This window comes from Pomacea canaliculata, linkage group LG5 (genome assembly GCF_003073045.1).
Source record: "Pomacea canaliculata isolate SZHN2017 linkage group LG5, ASM307304v1, whole genome shotgun sequence".
Taxonomy (NCBI): domain Eukaryota; kingdom Metazoa; phylum Mollusca; class Gastropoda; order Architaenioglossa; family Ampullariidae; genus Pomacea; species Pomacea canaliculata.
In genome coordinates this window covers 14375201-14397374 of record NC_037594.1, presented here as the reverse complement: position 1 = coordinate 14397374, position 22174 = coordinate 14375201, and the positions used below count along the sequence as shown (strand labels likewise).

The window sequence follows — 22174 nt, the reverse complement described above, 5'->3', positions numbered from 1 at the left end:
TAGTAAAGATAGCCGCCTACACTTTGAACTGAAGCTAGAATTTTCTAGAAACGTGTCGTTAATGTTACCTTTAAGACCGACAGTAATACGATGAAAAACTTTACTGCAGACAGCATCTGATTTTACATGGACATTGATTAATAGAGAGCATATCATTCGGAGACAATTTAGTTAACAATCAGTTGTTTCCTTTGTTATTTTCGTCTCGATCTACCTTTGATCATTTGGCAATTATTTTGCCGTCTGCTCTGCCATTCTAATAATATGCTGGTCTATACTCGGTATAGGTCAATGGATCATAGGATTTTCCTCTCTCCCACCCCTACACCGCCACCCATTGGTTTCATGACGAAGACAAGTAGTCGGGTACACAGAGGACTACTGGGTGGATCGTGTCCACAGATCAAAAGACTCCAGCTGCTGTGTACATTTGTAAAGAGAGTTCCTGATCGGTTTTTTGACATTTGATATATTTTAAGGACGATAGGCAGCTGGTGTAAGCTGGTAATATCTATGACAGTCGCCCAAAATCCATATTTTACCCCAGCTGTATGACCATATTACACCTGCTTCTAGTTTTCTTTGTTCTTCCTAGACTGTCACATTTTTAAGTTTTAATGACATCAAAAAATAAGCGATTGAAAAGGAGTATAAAGAATCAATTCTCATGACAATGACTTCATAGACAGAAAGACAAAAGGGAACACCGGTAGCCAGGGGAATAAGAAGATGCGAATATCACTTAAACAAATCTAGTAGGTAAAGAAAATAAGTTTGTCAGATGATGAAAAGAAAACCATTGCTCTTGGAATTGTTTACATCGCATCTCTAAAAACTGCAGGAAATATATAAATTTTATACCTGTATTCTAGCTCTAGATTGATTAATGAATTGATAAATTGATTTTTTTTACTAGCGTCCGTGTTCAAATTACTATCTCATCCAGAAAGTATAAGGTGTTGACAAATATTTGCTCGCTCTGCTGTCAAGAACCATTCTTTCATAGATCAAGATGTTTAAGAATCAAGAAACTTTGAAAAGTCGAACGTTTCCAAACAATGTGCTGTTTATTTGTCTCTACTATGCCCATGCTCGCCTATTTCACTTTCATACTGTGTCATATGAATTAATTTCATATGCAGGCATCTTAATTTTATATTTTTGGTCATTGTAATTTTGCGAACATTACTATTCCATTCAACATTTTTCAATAACTTGAAGTCCACAAATTTTGTTTGCGGTTTTTGTGTTAACATAATAAAATATTAAATTTCTATGAGAGCAGATTATTTTGTTTGCATAGTAATGGTCATACGTTTCATTTGTTAAATTTAGCTTATTTGTGCCAATGTATTTTTATATAGATTGTACAAATTTAGTAAACGAAACAACGGTACATTTGTCATCATAGTATCTACCAGTTTTCATACCTTTGATTTAATGTTTTAAATTATAATAATCTGGACGAAAATTTAAAATTTACCTCAAATTTCCTTTAAAGCTTCTGAAGCAGTGAATAAAAATGTGGACCATCTTTATCTGTTTCATAAATACCAGCAACTACAAAAGCTTTAAGTAAATGTTATCATGTAATCCCTTTTTGGGGCTCTTTGTACACATTTTATGGAGAAATCCAACTCATTGTAAAATAAGATCGCACTCAGCAGGAAGTACAGCTGCACAATAAAACACAATTCTGCGGTGATGAATTGTCTCCAATTATGACAAAACTGTTCTGCTATAACAAATAGACCGAACGACCTTTGCTTCTTGAGTGATGGACAACATTTTTTCTTTTTATATCTTTCAGATCCTTAGAGTTCACAGACGCAAAAGTAAGAGGGGAACTGGTTAACATTATTAAAAAATTATAGTATAAACTATAATATAAAATGTAATATAAAATATAAAAGTTTCTGGTAGACTCAATGAACATAAAAGTTTGAAGTGAAGCTTTCTGCTAATTCAACTTTCATCGTATTTTTAAAGGGACAAATAGTGAAAGCGTGAAAGGAACGGCCAAAAATACATCCGCACAATTTTGGTGGCAACTATCCTAAAGTACTCCAAAATATATTGCTTGTATTTTGGTAATGAGACTATCTCGTACATTGATGGCACTGTAGAATCATTATAGTGTTTTAGAACAGCCTAAAGAAAAGTCTTATTTCACAATTACAAATTAAACAAATAGAGAGACAAGTAGCATGAGAACACTGACAAACTGATGCACTTACAAACTTGTATCATCATACAGAAGCTTCAAGATGACCCAGACCGCGACAAATACCACAGGCAGCACTGAAACCATAAACAGACTGACTATAAATAATAATGACAATAAATACTCTATTGATGAGAAAGCAGCAAATATTAGATTCCGTTAGTTGGAAAGGTTAAATGAACTTTTTTATCTTTCTTCTACAAAAATATGCTCACATAAAAATAACGAGACCTGTTATGTTTGTTATGTATAAAGTAAAGTAATGAGCGCCTTTCTACACTTTCTTTCTTAAAATGACTTTAGCAGATACCCTGGAAATGTTTGAATTTCAACAGTCTTTTCACAGCTTAAGATATGAGGTGTTTACATTCAATTTACTGCAAGGAAAAACATTCGTCGTGGTGAGCTGACGGCAAGGTTAACGACGGGGAATCACGACGACGAGCACTATGAAAAACGAGTTTTAAACATCATCTGCCAAGTAACTTAACGGTATAATGAAACATCTGTAATTATTCTATAATCGTCAGAGGAAGATAAAGCAAGATTAAGCAAGAAACGAAACGTACTCCATCCGACGATGATGTAATGCCAATGTTTGATCTTGCTTGCCGAGAAGGCCCAGACGATCATAGAGAAGAGGTACAAGCCCTCGACGAACATCCAGAAGAAGTTGGTGGCGGTGAGGTATCGGTAGAGAGTCACCTTCAGCTTGCACAGCCACTGCCACAATCACCAGCAGTTAGTTTTGCGCACCCAGCATGCAATACATTCTAGAAGAGGCAACTCCAATGTTTCTTACAGATGTCTGTGAAGCAAATTGCGACATTTAGCACAAAGAACAGATGTGACGACTATCAAATGAACGATTGAACGACGTTTGAAGCACATTTAACTACTTCACTGCCAACATGATCTCGTTTGAGAGAAAAGACAGCTAAAAACTTACACCTTATAATAATAATAAAAAAATAAATAAATTGTGATGCTGATCGATAAAAGAGGTTATAATGTAAAGCTATACTATTCAGCAGTAAAAAATATTTTCTGCCTTTTTAGTTCTAAGATCAGGTTCACACACAACAACAACAACAACTCCACAAACACACACATGCACATACACACTCACAAATATCGAATAATCATATTTAAGCCCAACATTTTATTTCTAGTCCGTTGAATGATACGTTCTTGCTTAGGCCTGTTCGCGAGCGTTGATCGCATTTTAAATTTCATGGATAAAACTGTCGTTAAAATATCGATAGTGTTGAACAAGATGTAAATCTGAAAATGATCCCCCACTCCCAGGCTAGAGATCGTTACATAATAATTGTCTGGTGCTTATCTATGTCAGATAAATGGTGCATAGGCTGAATCATTTGTACAATCACGGACCAGTCCGTGACTCCTGTGTTTTTAGGAGTGTTTAACCCTTCGGTGGCTCAGGGACCAAACGTGTATGTCGAATGTATGAAAATATTAGGAAAGGGTTAAATGTGACAGAAAGTATGTAGTGAACACTGTTCACCAGTAGGTTTTGGCCGAAAGCGTAGTGGAAAGTTTCTCATGCCCGGGATACCGAAAGAGGAAGACGTGCGTGAGTCACGAGTTGACATCTCCAGGTGAGATTGTTGTGGAGCAGAGGGTAGCCGCCATCGACGCTGGATGCGGCGCGGTACTCACCCGTTGTTGGATTAACCTCGCCTAGACGAGGTAGGACATCTTTTTATGTATTACTTATGGGATTGTATTAATGACATCTTTTGTGAAATGGTAATGGAACTTATGTAGATTGCGAAGCTGTAAACATATGAGAGAAAGATGGGTGAACTGAAGTTTAGAAATTGTACTAAAGTATAACCTCGAGTTACAGGTTTTAATTGTATGGACTGAAAGAGTTGGAACTCTACTGGATATCGAAGAATCGTCTCCCAGGACCATTCCGGGATCAACGTGTTTTGGTCCAGCTACCAGCAGCACGTGGGCTAGGAACTCCGTGACGTCACCGCGGATTACCTCCCCTGTGACCCTGGGAACCGCCTGACCGACACGGCCAGTGTGTCCGGCCGTCGTGTGGGTGTGTGTAGTCGTGTTATTTGATTATAGTTGGCGGGACATGTGGAGAGATTGCCAATGACTCTAGGAGGGACGAGAAACTGCAAGTGAAGTACTCAACTATTGCTGGTGCGGTTATAGACTAGATAATAGAACTGGAACTTTTGTTGACGAGCAGAACTGTGTGAGGCGTGTGATTTTACCCGGAGCAAGCTCTAGATACTGCAGCTCTGAGCCTCCAGCAATGGCTGTCTGTGTAGTGAGCCAGCTGGCCAGACTGATGGTAGGGCCTTCTGTGTGTATTGTCCATTTACACAGCAATCCCTGGTGTGTCACACTGACTAGACGCAATGATCACTGAGTTATCTGAAGTATCTGGTCATGGGTGATGCAAACAAATGTTTGACTGTCCCCTTCAAAACCAGGCAGCTCTTGCATGCTCATGGATGCCAATTCCATTTTTAATAATACAAAGTGAGCACCAGAGCATGTCACAAGCTGTCCTTGGCCTTGGCGTTCCATAGCAACCACACACATCTCCACAATGGGACCCAGATTGACAAAGATTTCCACACACTCGCCACTTATCTCTTTACACAAAGTCTCTTGTCACGTGAGGGCCTTCCGTTGTTGCTGACGTCCGAGAATCCGTGGTAGTATCCTCCGTCGATCGTAGTGGACTCCTTCACGAGCGCAGAGACTCACACACTCTGTCATTCCGTTACTTAGCTATGACCAATCACACCCTAGCCAGTAACCAATCGCGCATCAATGCTAGAAAGAAACTACGGCCACCCAAGTTCTAGAAGACCTTCTTTACCCTAGATTCACTTACTTGTGTTGCCCACCATTTCTAAAGAGTTGTCACCCGTCTACCCTCCACTGATAGATCCACGTTGAGCAGGCTACTGCCCCTCAATTACATGGCATCAATCCCCCTCCCATCCCCCATCTCTACCCGGGTACCTGGGGTAGGTGACCCGAGTGACCTGTCCTCTCCGGCAATATTTGATCCGGGCCCACTCAGCATTCAGGTGAGTCCATCGCCGCTCTCCCCCCTTTGGCGATCCGACACCAGCCGTCCTTCTCTCTCGCTGGACACAAGGAAGGGCCGCCATTCAGCTACTGTATCTGATCTACCCTGCGCTTGTCCGTCGGCCTGCGTGTCTGCTCGACTTGCGGGAAAGCAAGAGTGCAACACCAACACTACAGCCCTAATCTAGCTATCACATGACAGTCTGCCAATACGATCCTCAACATTGCCATGAGCTCGTGTTATAATCTGAGTACATCTGTTTCTTGTCGTCCACCTGGGAGCCGTTAGTCGCAGTACAAGGTAGTTTTAAGCAAGGGAAATTTATAGTGCTGCTATTCTCTGAATATGAAATGGAAAAAATATATCTCAGTCTAAAACAACTTCCAGTCCTGGTATGACAGTAGAAGTCTTTAAATGACCAGCTACTATTATGTCTCTTCCTCAAATTTCTTTCTCCAGCGCAACTCTCTCTCCACTCTTCCGACATTTGACCCCGCAGTCTTCCATCCTTCACGAGTATCCATTGTTTTTATCCTAGACGCTACCACAAAAATAAAAGTTTTGTTGATAATTTTTGGCTTTTGTTTTAGACTGAGTGAGAACTATCAACTTTTTTTTTAAGAAAAAGAGCGGAAGGGCTGCCGACTCCAGCTGGTGTGAAAGAGTTACATTCAGCTTTCGAGTGCAGTTTCACTTTCAGACAAGTGAGGCTGATCCTTGATGCATCCTTAGATGTTGCTTGGCATCAGAGGAAGGGGCTAACATTACTGCTTTCACGATGAGAGCTCCCACTGTGAACCAGGTCTGCACGCAACCCTTTAACTGTTTAAGAAACGGCCTCCGAGAGTGATCTCATCGCGCGATGCGTTGTCGCACGAGCCAGAGGGACTCTGGGTGACAGATGGCTCCCGAGATGCTCGAGAGGGCGGACGAGTTCAGAAAACGGCAAGAGTCCGGAAAATTTGTTACGCAGCTTCCTGCCAAACAACAGGATATTTCTGGACCACCCTGCCAGGTTTGCTTTTTGGTAATCTTAGCCCTAACATATTTGTTTGCACCGCTGCTTCCACGAACATCTACTGAACAGACAGAGGAGGACTTACGATTGTTAACCCGAATTTTGTTGATATTGCTAAGCAAGCATTTAATCAGGCATTAATTTTATGTTACTGTATGATTTGGTAAAATTTTTTTAAAGAAACATTCAGTAAAACACAAAGGTAACTTTTTATGTGGAAGATTTGGCTGAAATATCAAACAATGAAGTACTGAGTGATGTATTAGTTACCCTGTATGACACAACTCACCTGTAAGCCTGATCTGTGTTCCGCTATCAGAGCATTGTTCATGATGAGCCAGGTAATGTTGCTGAGGGTAAAAGAGACGATGAGGTGGCAATGGATGATGTTTCGCAGGCACCGAAGACTCCTGCACATTAAAACCGACAGAAATGAGTGAGGACCAGAAAAGCCATATTACAGACACGTGGCAGGGCTTGATGTGATCCCGTTAATTATATTTCAAAAGTTCATGAAGAGCACAGCCTTAATTTTGCTTGGAACTGAACGTGCCCACTGGTCTTGTAATTGACCTGTCAGTCAAACGGTCCGTTCACCGCTACACGCTGTAATTTTGAAACAGAAAATTGCATTGACAAAGGACAATCTGTTAGACAGAGCTAGATGGTGTGTCTGATGACACTTGGCTAGGTGTCGGTGGTGGAGAACATTCCCTGAGCTTACGTGTGATATCGTTTCACCTGTTTCAGCGCATAAAGAAGTCAACAAAACTTGATTTTACATAAATACTTGTACATGGTCAAAGGTTTAACCAACAAGAACGCTTAAACCACGTGATAATTTGGTGCATCTGTTGGAAAACAAAAGGTAACAAAATTGACCTTTTCGTGCATCGTGATGTTTGTAGGCGTGTACTTCGAGAACGAGATTATTTTAAACAAAATTTTAAAAAATAGTATATTCGCACTGAAGTTTAGCCATTCAGTAGTATATTTTGCACAGTGAGCACTGTTTACTCTCACTGACAACTCCGAACATTTGGCCGGTAGACCGTTGTTTCTCCTGCATCGTTTTGTACACGATTTAAGACTATAACCCAATATTGTCGAGTGGCTTTCATTCTCCTTGCAGCATTGGAGGTAGGAAATTAAGGTATTTGCAAGCATTTATTCTAGAACACCACTCACGCCGATTGGCATGGAAGTGAAAAATGTTGCAGCCACAGCGGGGATGAGAAAAAAAAGAAGGCTGCCTTTCTGTGACCGGTTCACACTCATCGGTATCCGTCAGGAGCTCTGGTTTTTATGTCACACACTTTATTATCTGACTGGGATTTACCATGAGAAAGTAAAATTTAGCGAATTATAATAATTTTGAAGAGAGAATCTATCACTTATCATATTTATATACAGTTAAATTGTTTTACAGTGAGCAAAAAAAAAAAATATAAATAAAATAAAATAAAATATTTTAGAAAATACTTGACTGTCAGTAAGTGTTTTGTGAAGTTTTCCAGGGTGAGGTGACATATTTCTGGGTAGCACAATGGCATAATAAAGTTATTACATCGGAATAAACCCTGGTCCATAAATTTCAGTTAATGTTAATGTTCTTCGAGACTAAGCTCCTTTCGGACTCGTCGCCCAATTTTTTTTTTCTTCAGGAACATCTTTGGAAGCCCTCACACAGACTGGGATCTTCAAAAACCTATCTCCCACGGCGCCATGGCTAAAACTGTTTTTTCATGCAAATGTCGTTAGATGGCTTCAGCGGTAAGGGCCATCAACTTCAGGCTTGATAAACGTGCTTTTGAAATCTTCGACGGTCGTCAAATAAATGTCTTTTTCCAGTAAAGAGTAAAATCTGTGTTTAGTGTGTGTGTGGTGTATGTATTTAAATAGCAGAATGAAAATTCATAAAGGACAAATGAAAACAAATGTTCTATTGAATTTTACTATTCACCCATTTCCAGTCGTTATGGCTTGCTCACATATTTGTGTACACCATTTTGAAAGTCGTGAAAAATCAATCCTTAAAAAAGGAGATGGAAATACATTTTGACAAATAGAGAAGAATAGAGGAAATCATTCTCCGCGATGAGCCACACACACAAAAAAGAATGAAAGATATGTGTGGTGACAAACAGGAAGGAAATGGTGTCATCAAAACACATCAAAGTCTGTGCGCTCACCGAAGACACTCGCCCTAAAACAAGACAAGTGAAGATTACTGATCGGTCCGACATCCCAGCGGAGATACCGATGTGGCAACCACAACCAGTGGCCAGATGAATTGGGAGTGGTTGGCGGGTTTGCGTTGCAGAGATCACCGCTGGGAACGGCTGGCTGGAAGGATGAAGATGTAGGACTGGGGAGAGAATCTAATTCTTCGGTCAAAATTTGTGCACGGTTTTCTCCGCGAATCCGACACTTAATAACCCGGGACTTGGGAACACATAAAAACCAAAGCTCGCCATTTCCCGGTCTACACACAAAATAGTCCAGTTTTTGTACGTCCATACATCTAAATACAGCAAATAATTTTCAGACATCTGCTGGTAATAATCGTGTAATAAGGCTAATAAGGCTGATCTCCACCTAAAATCTAAGTAGCGGAATATTTAAAAAAAAGAAAGAAAACCTCATATTTTCCAATATATGCAAAAGGGTAGTTATCCGGGAGGTGAGGGGTGATTGCTGCGAGGCAGTGGGATCACGGATGTGTTCTGCTGGATGAAGTACCAGGCAACCTGTTGCCCATGTCACCAGCAGAATCAAAGGCTTATCATGGGATGCATGCATAATCAAGGAACACCTCGTTGACAAGGTTCTACAGGATGGTCGAGGTGTAAAGATTTGCGCGATGTAGTGCCCGTTAAGACGACAAACAGACACAAAGGACATCGAACACGCGGAAAGGTTTTTTTTTACGACAAGTACTGAAATGACCATCAAGGGACTCTCCTCAGAATGCAAAAAAGAAAGGTTCCAAGCAAAGAGCAATCAATTTTACTACTTCTGGCACAAGTGGCGGAGAAGCCGAGAAGTCAAGAGCAGTATTTTCGCTTTAAAGAAAAGAAAGACACTTTGAAAGGATTCGAGGCGGAGGACGCTGAGTCGGCAGTGAAGGAAGTGTTAATGACAGATATTGGATGTAACCATGGAGAAGCCGGACTTTGCCACGCCCAGCCAACAGGATTCAAGCTTCAATGATTAAGTGGTGCATGTGGAACTGAACGCAGGCCTGCACTCCACCTTATTGGCAAAACATTCGTCAGTGTCACTGCCGTGTGCTAGTGAAACCATCGAGAACGAGAACAACCTTACTTAACTTCACAGACAGGAGGCGCACTCGCCAAGAACATTGACGATACCTGTCCAACAACCGCCGCTGTTTAGCTCACAACAGAATATGCTCAGTCCATGAAGCTGAGTCCTCTCAACTGTTTGAATGGCCATTTAATGAGTGTGATCAGAACAAAATTCTGTGGAGACCAACAAAGGAAGAGTGTGCAAAGGAAAGAACGAAAGACTGATGTTGTAGCAGGGACATTGAAAGTGTTTGACCGCATTTGAAAGATGAACCTGAAATCTTGAACTTTGCTACTGCCTCCATCTGTGTCACGTAGATGGTGTTCTCCAATCATAAGACTTTGAGATTTTCGAACCGGCTAGAGGTTGAGTACATTTTTAACAAGGGTAAACAACTTCCAATGAATTCTTTAAGCTATTCGTTTTACGGAAAAAGAACCGCAGCCTTCAAGATTTTAATAAGTTATAACTTTCTATAATCAACTCGAATGCAGCATTGAAAAGGATGCATTAAAATTAGCAAATGAAAACACGTGAAGACCTTATGCCTTTTTAATGCAATCAGTTCGGAATACACTAGATACAGAAAGAAGAAATACCACACAGATGACATGAAAACTGAAACGCCATACAGCCTTAGGTGTTCTTTTTATTATTTTGAACGCCTCTATTGTGTTTGTTATTTACATTTGATCACGAAACAGATGTTTCATGATTTTACAAGAATAGGTTTAGATAAATAGGATGAAATAAAATAGACTTTGCATCAGCTAAATATCCACATTTTTATAAAATTTGTATTACACTAACGGCAACCGATTATAACTGATCTTAAGGTACATAGTGATTAGTTCAAATGTGTATTGTTATCAACATCAATACCCACCTGAAACTAAGAAAAATGGTGAGTGCCACAAACAGAGCCAGCGTGGACAAGCTAAATCCCACAAGAAACAGAACCTGGAGGGCTGGGCTATCTTCCACCCCTCCCTGCAAATGGACACAGATAAATACATATACAGATATCGGTATATATATACAGTTATACCAAATATTACCCCGAATAATCAGTTATACAATAACGAATTTCAGAAATATAATGCCATTGCGCTAATAAGAAAATAACAACAATCGGAGATGCAGATGACGTTTGATATAAGCCAAAGGTTTGTTACTAACGAGATTTCAGCAAATAAATAAATAAAGCCGAAAAAGCCTGAGAAATAATTACAATGTGTTTTGATGAAAGGCTACATTGACTCTGTCGTACTTACCGTGCATATGCATATTCACAATTAACACGGTGTCATTAAGCAATAAAATTACAATCAAATTTGTAAAGCGCATTTCTCCGCAAGGATGCGAGCTCAGTGCGCTGCACGGGAAAGACAACAAACAAACCGACAGTCAAGCACACAAGAAACACGCATCAGTACATGGATGACATCATGGTAAACATGATCTAAGTGCATGGATGAAGATGAAGAACAATAATAAACTAACATGTGTCAGCCAGTCATGCCACATTGTCACTTGCCTACTCCGTGCTTTCAGATTTCAAAAGTGTTTAAATTTTGAATTTCTTTTGAAATTAGTACCAAGCTTAATTACAATTTTATTTTTTATAATCAACTTAATGCTAATAGATCATTAGACAAGAATACTTTACGCATATCTGTACAGCAAACGCTATCTGATGATAAGTTACAGGAGGAGACATGGCTAAACAAAAATGACTAAAGAAACCTTGTTATAGCTCGATATCTTTCTCCCTCCCACGCACCTCTTTAGGGATCACACGAGCACTCACGCAAACGCACATGCATATGCACACCCACTCGCGTGCATTCCGAAAAAAAGTGACACGCAGGTGTTCTCACACTCACGCAAGAGGAAGACAGCCCCGACATCAATCCTTTAGACTTCTTATGGACATCCTCCTTCTAAAGTTACAATTAATTCAATTAACACGATGGCGGCTGGAGTGAGAGTGTAAATGGGTGGGTGGGCACTTTGAGGCGTCTGACGACACTTTAAGCATCCCATATCTCATCATCTTCAGACAATCAGTTCACTTGACTGCATTAACCCAAGCTGGGTGCGCAGTTAGTCCACGTCCAGCGTTTGCAAGATCGATAATCACGGCGCAGAGGCGTTACAAGAGTTACCCCGCCTGACGCTTCACGCGACATCAGGCTAGCTTGAAAAGCCATTATAGATTATAATGGATCACACATAAAACAAGTTTTCTGTATTCGTTTTGTTACAAGAGAAGGCCTCCATTGTTTTTTTTTTTTTCAACCCAGGCTGTAACACTCAGAAAAAAAACAAGAGACGGCTTAGCTCTACAAATCCGATTTTCAGCAGACATATTTACTTGTCATTGCCCTTGTTATCTAGAAATTATGTTCATAAACTTTGGAAAAAACCTATAGTAAGACAAGATTTTATCATATTGTGTCGGAAATTCGCAAGTTTTTTAATTTTTATTATATTATTTGCGACTAAAACTTCTACATAAAGTAATGGACAAAGGAAATGCTGGATGGCTCGAATTTTTTTCCGTTTGATCAACTTAGCTCAGGTAAAAAGTGAAGGTCGTTCCATGACCTTTTTTCAGGTCATAAGTGATTGAGGTGTTCGAGACCTCACTTTTCTCGGAGCCAGCTTTACGTGATCTTCATTGATCTTTTAGATACTACACGTGCCATCTTCAAAACTCGTTAGCAGCATCTTTACAAAGACAGAAGTAGACTCACACGTGTTGAATCTTAATGTCAATTCCTTTGTCGCGCGTCTGGTTATTTGAGAATTTTTATTTAAAAAAACTCCTAACATTTAAATAAATAAACAGACAAAATATAAAAAATATCAACTTTAAGATTTTAAGTTTTTATTGCAACTTACAAGAATGCCCAAAGAGGAGGAGAAAGAGTCCGAGAAAGACATGAAGGGAAAGAGGTAAAGATGGCGAAAGAGTGAGTAGCGTACAGAGAAGAATGTACAGTTACAAAGACGAAGCCAAATAAAATGAGTCATTGGTACAAAGGGAAATAGCTCGCATGGAAAAAAGGAAAAAAAAAAAACAGGGACCAGGTGGTAAGAACAAATGAAACAAATCACAAACAACAATGAAGGAAGGAGAAAAAATAACGTTAATGTGAGCCACGAATGTCGGTAGACATATATTGTAGAAATACCACGTGAAGTTAAGGGGAGGGGAGAGATCAAAGGCTCATTTATTTTAGGAGCACCTAATTTACTCTGTTGAAGGAGAAATCTCAATGACCATCGTCAGGCCTTGCAGGACAGAAAAACGAAGTTCTCATTACTCGATGCTTGAAACATTGCGTTTCATGTCGCACTCCGTCGTCATGAATCACTGCTTTTTTATCACTGATCATTTCATTTGGTTAAAAATAACGGTTTCTTGTCCAAGTTTCTAAGCACTGTCTTAGCAAACAACGAAATCAGAAAGCAGTTGGCACTAAGGAATCAGGAAGGCTGTCATGGTTACAATAACAAACCCTTAGTAATCATGAACAGTCTAAATTTTGTTGTGCCGGTTAATCGTTTACCAAACAATCGTACTTAAATCACAGCTTTAGGCCAACTCACGAAGGCCGCCATATTTGCATACTCTTACATGACAGCAGCTGACTATAAGCTTCTAAACCGCGGAGGTGCTGACCGTTAGAAATTGTTTCGCCAAGTAAAAGAATTCAAATTCTTTATTTCTATTATGTATGTGTAGTGTCTTTGTAGGTATGTACTAATATGTAGCATGAACCGACAAAGAATATTGATACAATGCAGAGCATTGCGGTTCCAGTCTCGGGTCAGTCTAGCTAATCATGAGTCCACCAGGAGGGGGGACGTTCATTGAGCCAGAACGGATCAACAATGTACCAACATCTTGCCAATATTGAATCCTTAATGGATCCAATCTTACCAACACTGGGTCCATATCCAATGAATAGATTATTTACTTCCAGTATTTATCCAGTATAGTTGGACCAGATTATATCAAGATGGAAGACAATTATTAGGCTAGCATGGTCTAACATAGCACCACCATCTTGCCAATGTTCACGCCTCCATATATCTAACTTTCCGCCAGTGTTAGTCTAATGTAAATTGACTTTGGATTTCCAGTCATGTTCCAGGACCGGTCATCAATGTAAGGCCATGATGGCAACATGTTTGTGCTATTAGAAACTCTCCAGTACAGACCCACGCAATCACACACACACACACGCTCGTACACACACTCGCTTTCTTACATCTATACCCCTAGAAGGAAATTCTAGTTCTAAATGTTGGTCTGTTTAGTAAGCTAATTGACAAAAAGGACAGAGTCCTTTGATTAGCCTTTACAGGCCGGCACAGCGTATCTAAGAGCCCAGACCGTGGGGGCGGAAACTCACTTATGGGAGGGACGTGTCGAGGACTGAGGACGCCTGCTGCGTTTTTAATAGCTCACTTCTCGCAGACAGAAGCCAGGTCTCTCTGTCACAGAGCGAGAGCTTACGTAGAAAAACTGTAAGCAGTTCTTGTCCTGGAATGAGAGATTACTGAGCCAGAAAATGAAAGAGAAAGCGCGAAGATGCTCTTTGAGGATGCTCTTTGCTGAGAAAGTAGAAATGACATGACAGATGGAAATAAGTGAGAGACGAACAGAAGTGCCTTTACGATTTTAGTCACGTGTACTGGGGTGCTCATTAAAACAACACTCAAGTACTTCTGTCAGCTTTCAGCGTATCACACTCGGTACAGCAACTCTCAAGTCAGAAACTGTCTAGTTATCGCTAAGCTAAGATACAAACTTGTCATTTATTGCTGATGTAGACTCTTTTCACCAAATTTTCAATGTCTTCTGGAGAATGTCCCAAAAAAGATGGGCATCCTTGATATTGAAAATTTAAGTTTACATTGCAATCCTTGCTTTTTTAGGACTAAAAAAGCACTGGTGGGCCCAGAGTTAACGAAATAAACAAATAAGAATGACAAGCTGGGTTAGTTCTCTGAATGTTTTATGAACTGACATCTAGGAGAGTAAGTGTGACACTAGCGAGCAGTAGTCTACAGAAGATGTTTAAAGGCCACTAAAAACTGAGTGGCCACTCACTGTCAGGCGGACACAAGCACACATTAGATGTTGACAGCGCCATTGATTAGAAGACACAGCTTTTGATGTCGACATTTCTGTATTTGTGGACCAAAAGCTGTGGCAGCTCCTCTGTAGTTTCTTCACCAAGAGCGTGCCATGAACAAAAGACTTTTTCTCCGATAACACTAACGGTCAGTGCTCTAGAAAGGAACAACACAAACGAATTCTTCGTCGAAATGTTCTTTAAAAAATGGGGGCGAACGTGACGAAGACTCCGATGCAGTCACGCAAGCCTGAATGGATGCACGTTTGCATGTCCTTCTCTCTCTCTCCCCTCTCCCCCCTCCAGTTCTTTGAAGCACGTGAGTTTAATTGATGTGATGGACGAGGCTGGACTAAATGTCTTGCAACGGTGTTGTTTTAGAGCAAAGTCTTTTTAACATGAAGAACTTGTCTTCTCTGTGAACATGCATGCTGAATAAATGGTTCCCAGTACTTACCTCTTCTGAGCCAGTACATGTTGTATAATTGGTCCATGAATCCCACGATCCATTGGAGAAGCACATGCGGCTAGAGTTGTCTGTGACATAAAATATTTCTCAACACCATGCTCTACCGCGGTCACACAGATATGAATCACAAAGGGCAGAAAACTAGTCCTTCTTAAAGAGAAAACAAGTCATTACACGACGGAAAAGGTATTTCTTTCTTCTTGTTGTTCCTAATCACCCCCAGTGGAGCATAAGGCCACAGACGGAAAAGATATACCCTCTGAAAATTCTTTCGTAAGCCCCTAAAGATGAATTTCTGTGTTGATAAATCAGTATTATATAATTCAGGAAAAATTCTGATTCTGATATTTTCCGATAGTTCAAAAACAATGCATTATTGATCATTGCTTCATCCGCAATCCATTAGAGACAGCGTGGGTGAAGCTTCTAGAAATGGTATTGTACCAATATCTGTAGAGAACTATTTGCAAGGGAAGGAAAAACGGAGACAGGGATTACTAAACGAGTTCTCTGTTGTCTCTCACTTAAGAATTCCCTACATGACGGGGCTGGCACTGCCAGGGGTTCAGAAGGTCGCTCACCTGTTTCACTGGTGTAAGCAGACTTGGGGCAGGGATGCACAGCCAGAGTGTTGGCCTCGGTCACAGGCCAGCAGATGAAGCCATCGAAGCTGGTGTTACAGTACACAACTCCCTCTTCTGCAACAGTCAAACACCCGGGTGTGTGAAAAGCACGTCCTCATTATGTCCACAAGTGTTTGGAAAATAGCATTGTCACAGACATGAAGCATAGTTTTAATTGTCATGTAAACATTATTATCTAACCCTCTGAAGCGGTTCTGACTGAGGGTTGTCAGCCAGTATTTCTGCCTTCTGAGTCTATACCGAGCTGCTTTTGTGGGTGCTAAAACATTTTAAACTGGTGATTGATGTCTGGGGTAGGACGTGACACATTGAAGTTGATTTTTCTAAGAGAAATTTTCAATACAAAAGAAACTAAGAAAGAATAGGCATATACAAATTAACTTTCCACAAGTATCTAGGATATGCTATTTTCATTTCTCAAAATGTACAGAAACGCCATTCCAACTGCAGTTAGAGGTTAATGTGTGTGTGAATTATGTTAAAAGGAGAGTACACAATTAATTTTACCTTTTCCCATCAACTAAATATTAATTTTTCTAGTGAAGCGTTCAGATCCTAGTAACACGCGTGGAGTCCGAGAGATGATGATGATGCTTTATTATTATTATCGCTGTCTCATGTTGAACGAACGTCTGTACATGAAACCATATGAAACAGACGACTAATGATGATCGATGACAGAGGTTAAGGATGATTTATTGTCTAGGATAGACAGCTGATAGTGATCATCAATAATTTTATGACATTTTGGAGGCAGACGACGACAAAGACGTTTATCACTGTAATAACGATGACATAAAAATATTTCGCCTTTGTTTAACACATGAAGGTGGCTGTCTCAGTATCCTTCTGATTTGTTGTAAATTTCTAACAGACGATAACTGTGAATACTGTACATAACATAATAACATATTTAAACAAATCGGGTATTGAAACAATAAATATGAACTATTCCAAATGCAGTAATAGATATATATCACACACACAAACACACTCATACATTTACTCTCACATACACTAACTAGCTCCCACGCAATACATAAGTTTATACATTTACAGAATACACGTTTACATCACTCATAAAAAAATTCACGTGTATACAAAAGTGTTCGAGCCTTTATAGACGAGCAAAATGTTCCGAAGGTAGAGTATTCGATTCTCCTAGTGCCGTAGTACCATAACTGTTTGAGTTCAATCCTGGAACTTGCACGGAGTTGATTTAGTTCTTCACTGGCTTGGGCTGAGCAAAGACAAAAATGCTTCAAGCGCCGACTCATTCCATGAGACCAACATCACTGACCTCATCAACACTGGTGTGAACGATGTTGGGATGGCAAAAAGCAAACTGCACACTCTAGCATTTCAATGCTAGTAGAGATGAAAGCAAACAAACTTCATGTAAAAACACCATCGTAGACCTCTTCTGCAAATCAGTACAAAACAAAACATAAACCTTAAATTGCGAACCGCTTCAACGTCCGTCTAATCCAAACAGTAGCAGCCATTAACGGATGGAACTCGCATCTCAGCCTGGTCAGACAAAGTTGGAGGAAAAATACTTTGAATCAGCAGGTTTTAGAGGGCAGAACAGAGCTAATAGCCATCAACCATTGTTCCCCCGCCACCACTAACGACTTAAAAACTCGAGTTTCAGTCAGGTTCAGACAGACTATATAAGATCTTATTTAAAAGACAGGAACTTAGAAAATGAACGATGTGCTGAGCTATACTTGAAAACAATCTTTTTTAGCACCGACGTGGTTTACGCCCAAGTAGAAGCACACGAACCCATGAAAATCCCTCGCATAAGCTCATTACATCAGATGATGTCCTGTTTTGATTGATCTTTGGGAGAGACTAGGACCGACAAAAAAGTATGGCTTTTGCTCAAACAACAATACCACAGCCTGGACACGATGAACTATTACGGTAGCAGTCGACATTGTAATTCTTTCTGCGATTCCCCAGTGAAGCTGTGTTATTTATCTCGCTAAGGAGGTGTTTGCTGTATATGCTAGTCATGTATATCTTCTTCAGGTCTTCAGCGGTTCAGAGACATTTTGTGTTTTCGGTCCTCATGGAACTTTACCAGACTCCTACATCCGGATAAAATCATTCGTCGCCTGTCACTCGTTACAGCAGAACTGCTCCCAGATTCATTGAAAACAGCACAGTTTGGCCCCAGGGCCGAGGCATTCATGTCTCCCTTTGGCACAAGAAATTGCTATAACTGTCTCAAACAGCGGGGCATAAGTCAACTCTGATTTGAATAAACACGAGGGCATGGGCTGTTTCTCGGACTTAAATGCTACAAAAATGTCAATGAAAAGAGGACAAAAATAAAAGAAAAAGAAAAAAAAACACCAAGAGAAGAAATATTGCAAGGTTGCCCTCACTGCTGTTTTGAGGTACACACCCAGTCTCCCCGTGAAGTACAATACCCTTTCGCCTCGAAATGCTGAAGTCTAATCTCCATGGTCGCAGTGTTCAGACGCGAGAATTATGAGAAAGACTAGGTAGTGACATCCTATTCATGTATATAAGCTATGCAGCTATAAGTTACAGGCAAAGTTTCTGTACATATACATTGTATAGACTCAGTCAGGCTTAGTTATTTAAAAAAAAAATAACAAGGCGAAAATCATAAACACAAAAAATTCCGTTCGACTCAAATACTCGTCTGTACAGTCATTAATTAGTGACTGAAATTAAGTTCATAAATTTGATACAGGAACAAAACGAGCGCGTGTTTAATAGTGATTTCGGCTATTTTTAGCATCACGCGAACCGTTAAATTTTCACGACCAAACCACGTTCGCAGGACATTTGCGCCCCACATGCTCAGAGAACCGGGGGATGCCTCACAGAAGAAACAAAATTGGAAATCGATACGATGTCTTCCTTCTTCTACAGGGGTCCAGCTCGCTTTACACTTGACTAGAACATAAAGCTCATTGTAGTCAGTCTGATTGGCCAAACGAGATTTCCAACCAACCTAGTGTCAAAGTCCTTTACTGCCTGTAGGCTTCTAGGTCGATTCAAGTGTGAAAAAAAAATCAGAAAAGGAATTCACGTGGGAAAAAACTTCAAGTTTCGTATGAAACCATAATTTTTCTCGTGTCTAAAAGATATTTTTACTGGATTTGATAGGATTAAAGGGGAGGTAATTTATGACATTGTAGGCCGCCAGGGGAGCAGCTGATCCTGTCAGTTAGATTACAGTCTTTACAAAAAAGCTGATTCCTGAGCCTCACCCCTTGAAAACGACTAATCAAAAATTGCTGAAGCTCAGATGAAGGTGAATAAGTTCATGAAATGAAAAGGAAGTTGTCGAAAATTTTTTTCCAATCAGTATCAAGATAAAAAAAAAAAAAGGCTTACCACGCAATTGAAGCCCTTTGGTTATAAGTATATAAGTTGTCCCCCTTTGATAATGTGATAGAACACTTCAAACGAAATGCCGGCATAAACTTGAGAGAATGATGTTCTGTAAACTATTTTAAGATATAAAATATAGATCGTTCTTATTATATTTTTTGCTGTCATCTGTAAACCTAAAGTTATAACTTATTTGGATAGCCGGCGGCTAGAATTCTTACCTAACAGAAGGGAATTCAAAAGGAGGATTCAGTTTACCATGTGGTTTATTCGCATCCTCCTCCAATGTACTGCAGTCGAGGACGCTTTCTAAACTAAGGAAAGAGCTGATAAAACTAAGCAACATCGTGTGTGTGTGCGTGTGTGTGTGTGGCAGAGTAGACTCGATCTGAACATATCAGTCCGATACAAGCACGTCTGTAGAACGCTTGAAATCCGTTTGATAAAATCTTTATGGTATGATTCACATTGCATTGAAGATTTTACAGTGTCGCACAGCATTTGTCTATTAACTAACCAACCAAACAACCAACCAAACAACCAACCAACCAATATCAACAAACAAATAAATCAAATTTTCTGTTAACCCTTACAGCGCCTGCCCCGAACACCGCCATTCAGCAGGTCAACAAGTTCTCGGGACTTATGAAGGTAGAAGTCTGACACAAGCAGTTTCTAATACACTGTGTAGCGGCAAAATGCAAGAGAGAAAGGGAGGATAGAGAGAGAGGAAGAGAGAGAGAAAGAGAAGGGTGCGGCTCCCAGAATGCCGTGAAGGTTGAGGTGCTTAGAGCTGTCACAGGACTCAGATCCGCTGTAGGAGGCGTGCGTGGACTGCGTGCCCAAAGCTCTTCACCGCTGCTCCCATGCACTATCCTCCTTAAACCATGCACTGATGGCAACAATAAACATACGCCTATCACGCGTGAACACACGTTTATCACATGTAAACACTGAAATTAAGCATGAGAAACGTGCGGCCCATATCGGCTGCACGTGGAAGCTGCATGGCCAGTGATTCACAATACAGTTTAGAAATGCTTCTTTTCGTAGATGTCAGTTTAAAACAGCTCCGTTGATGAACCCAGCCCTTATCTTCCCCTCATTATTTGCTTTCGCGTATCGTTAAAAAGTGTCTTTATTTCATTTGAAGCAGGAATCGGCGAGCCTCAAGAACACGGTGGTATTAAACAGGGAAATGATTATCCCACTCGACTACATCTGCACTACGATCTTCTGTAAACATATATTTCCGACACAGCAGCGGTTTTATTTTCTTATTTCATGGCAGCTATGGAAAGTGTCACGTGTGCCCCTCCGTGTCCACTTTCACTCACGCGAAGCAAGGTTTGATTTCCTAACATCTCTAAAAAATAAAAAAATGTGAGCAAAGCATCGTAGGATTTTTCGTGGCCATCAGAATCCAAAAGCTGACAACAGGCGCCTCGTGTGTAAACACAGCTTACAAAAACAATTCTGCGCTCAACTATGTAACCCGACAGCAAACTGCCATCTTTCCAGACTGGCTTAAGAATCTGGAAATGTTAGTAGCCGCAGCGTGTATTAAACAGAGAAGGGACTCCTTGATAAAGTTTTTCCAAGTCTTCAAAAAAAAACTTTATTAATACTTTCTGTAAATCTCTTTCGGGTGACGGAATAAAAAAAAAAAGAGAACGAGAGTGAAGACTTCGATAGCAATTTCCTCTTGCTCGGAAATCGATTACGACCACGAGTTGTTTTCGGCGGCTGAAGCCAGACCAGGCGCCATTTGTCTCTCAGTTCAAAGACTGATTGCAGTTACCAGCAGCATTAAGTGGCTAAAAAGATATCGTTTGCACTTGGCATACCAAAATAATCATTTATCTTCATGGAATAAAACAAACAGCACCTACCCACAATGGTTTTGTAGCAAGCCAAAGCAGACAGAAATAGATGACTGACACCGGGCTGATTAATAACTCAAACTTGGACTATCCAAACTTTCTTTTAGCTAAAGGTGAAATCTTGGTCACAAATCTCAGATGAGATGGAAGGGGAAGTGTTCCTCTGGTCTTGCTGCTCTAAGAGTGCTGCCTGTGTGAGAAGTTAGTGGCTTGAAGACGCATTACAAAGCTATCTCCTTAGCCTCCTGCAACTACAGTTTACCTTTTATCCTAATTATTCCCTGCTAATTACCGTTATTATCTGAAGACAACAAAGTGTGAGTAGTTTAGTAACATACGAATAATATAACCTGTTTCTGTTTTCTCTGAATGTTCAATTGCATATTTAAAATCATTTCTTGATGATCTGAGGATTCTGACATAAAAGTGTCTTAATTTCATGGTCTTCTGGTCCTATCACTCTTCCATCAGAGAAAAAACTGTTTTAACATCTTGAGATCAATAACATGCTGATATTATTTCACTCATACTATTCTTCTAGCAGAAAAAAAATCACATCAACAGAGCCATAACGACGCTAAGGGAGCTAATGCTGGTGTAAAATTTGCCGGACGCCATTCATTTGTCTTCGGGGTTACAATCAATCCATATACAACGCATGCGCACTTGTCATTCTGAGCACGCACTACGACTCATGACACTCAGCGGATTACATCCCTTGAAATAACTCTCGCCGCAGGGTTAAGCTCGGGTCGCCAGGATTTTTTCCCTTCCGTTTGCCACTCTAAAAATGTGGATTGAAGAATTAGTTTCTTAATTTTATTTCACCACCAGAACTGATGTGATGAAACAAAATATAAACAGGAACTTTTCTGTGCGGAGAAAAAAAACTTAAAATATTTCGAAGAAGCACAAGATCAAATTCCTTTCATCAAAAAGAGGATCGCAATGTTCTGCATTTTAAAGCACATTTTCGTCAGCCTGCCATAAAGGTAATGCAAT

The 22174-nt window shown here is 40.2% G+C and overlaps 1 protein-coding gene across 6 annotated transcripts in view; it reads right to left on the bottom strand.

Moving 5' to 3' along the window:
- Nucleotides 1-22174, bottom strand: part of LOC112563614 (corticotropin-releasing factor receptor 1-like) — a 106942-nt gene that overhangs the window by 6411 nt on the left and 78357 nt on the right. For all 6 annotated transcript variants that reach the window (XM_025237751.1, XM_025237752.1, XM_025237750.1 and 3 more), the window contains 6 exons: nt 15849-15965; nt 15256-15335; nt 10532-10635; nt 6623-6743; nt 2794-2947; nt 2238-2301 (listed from right to left, as the gene is read on the bottom strand). In XM_025237751.1, the coding sequence (XP_025093536.1) occupies nt 2238-2301; nt 2794-2947; nt 6623-6743; nt 10532-10635; nt 15256-15335; nt 15849-15965 (640 nt within the window). The remainder of the gene's footprint in view (nt 1-2237; nt 2302-2793; nt 2948-6622; nt 6744-10531; nt 10636-15255; nt 15336-15848; nt 15966-22174) is intronic.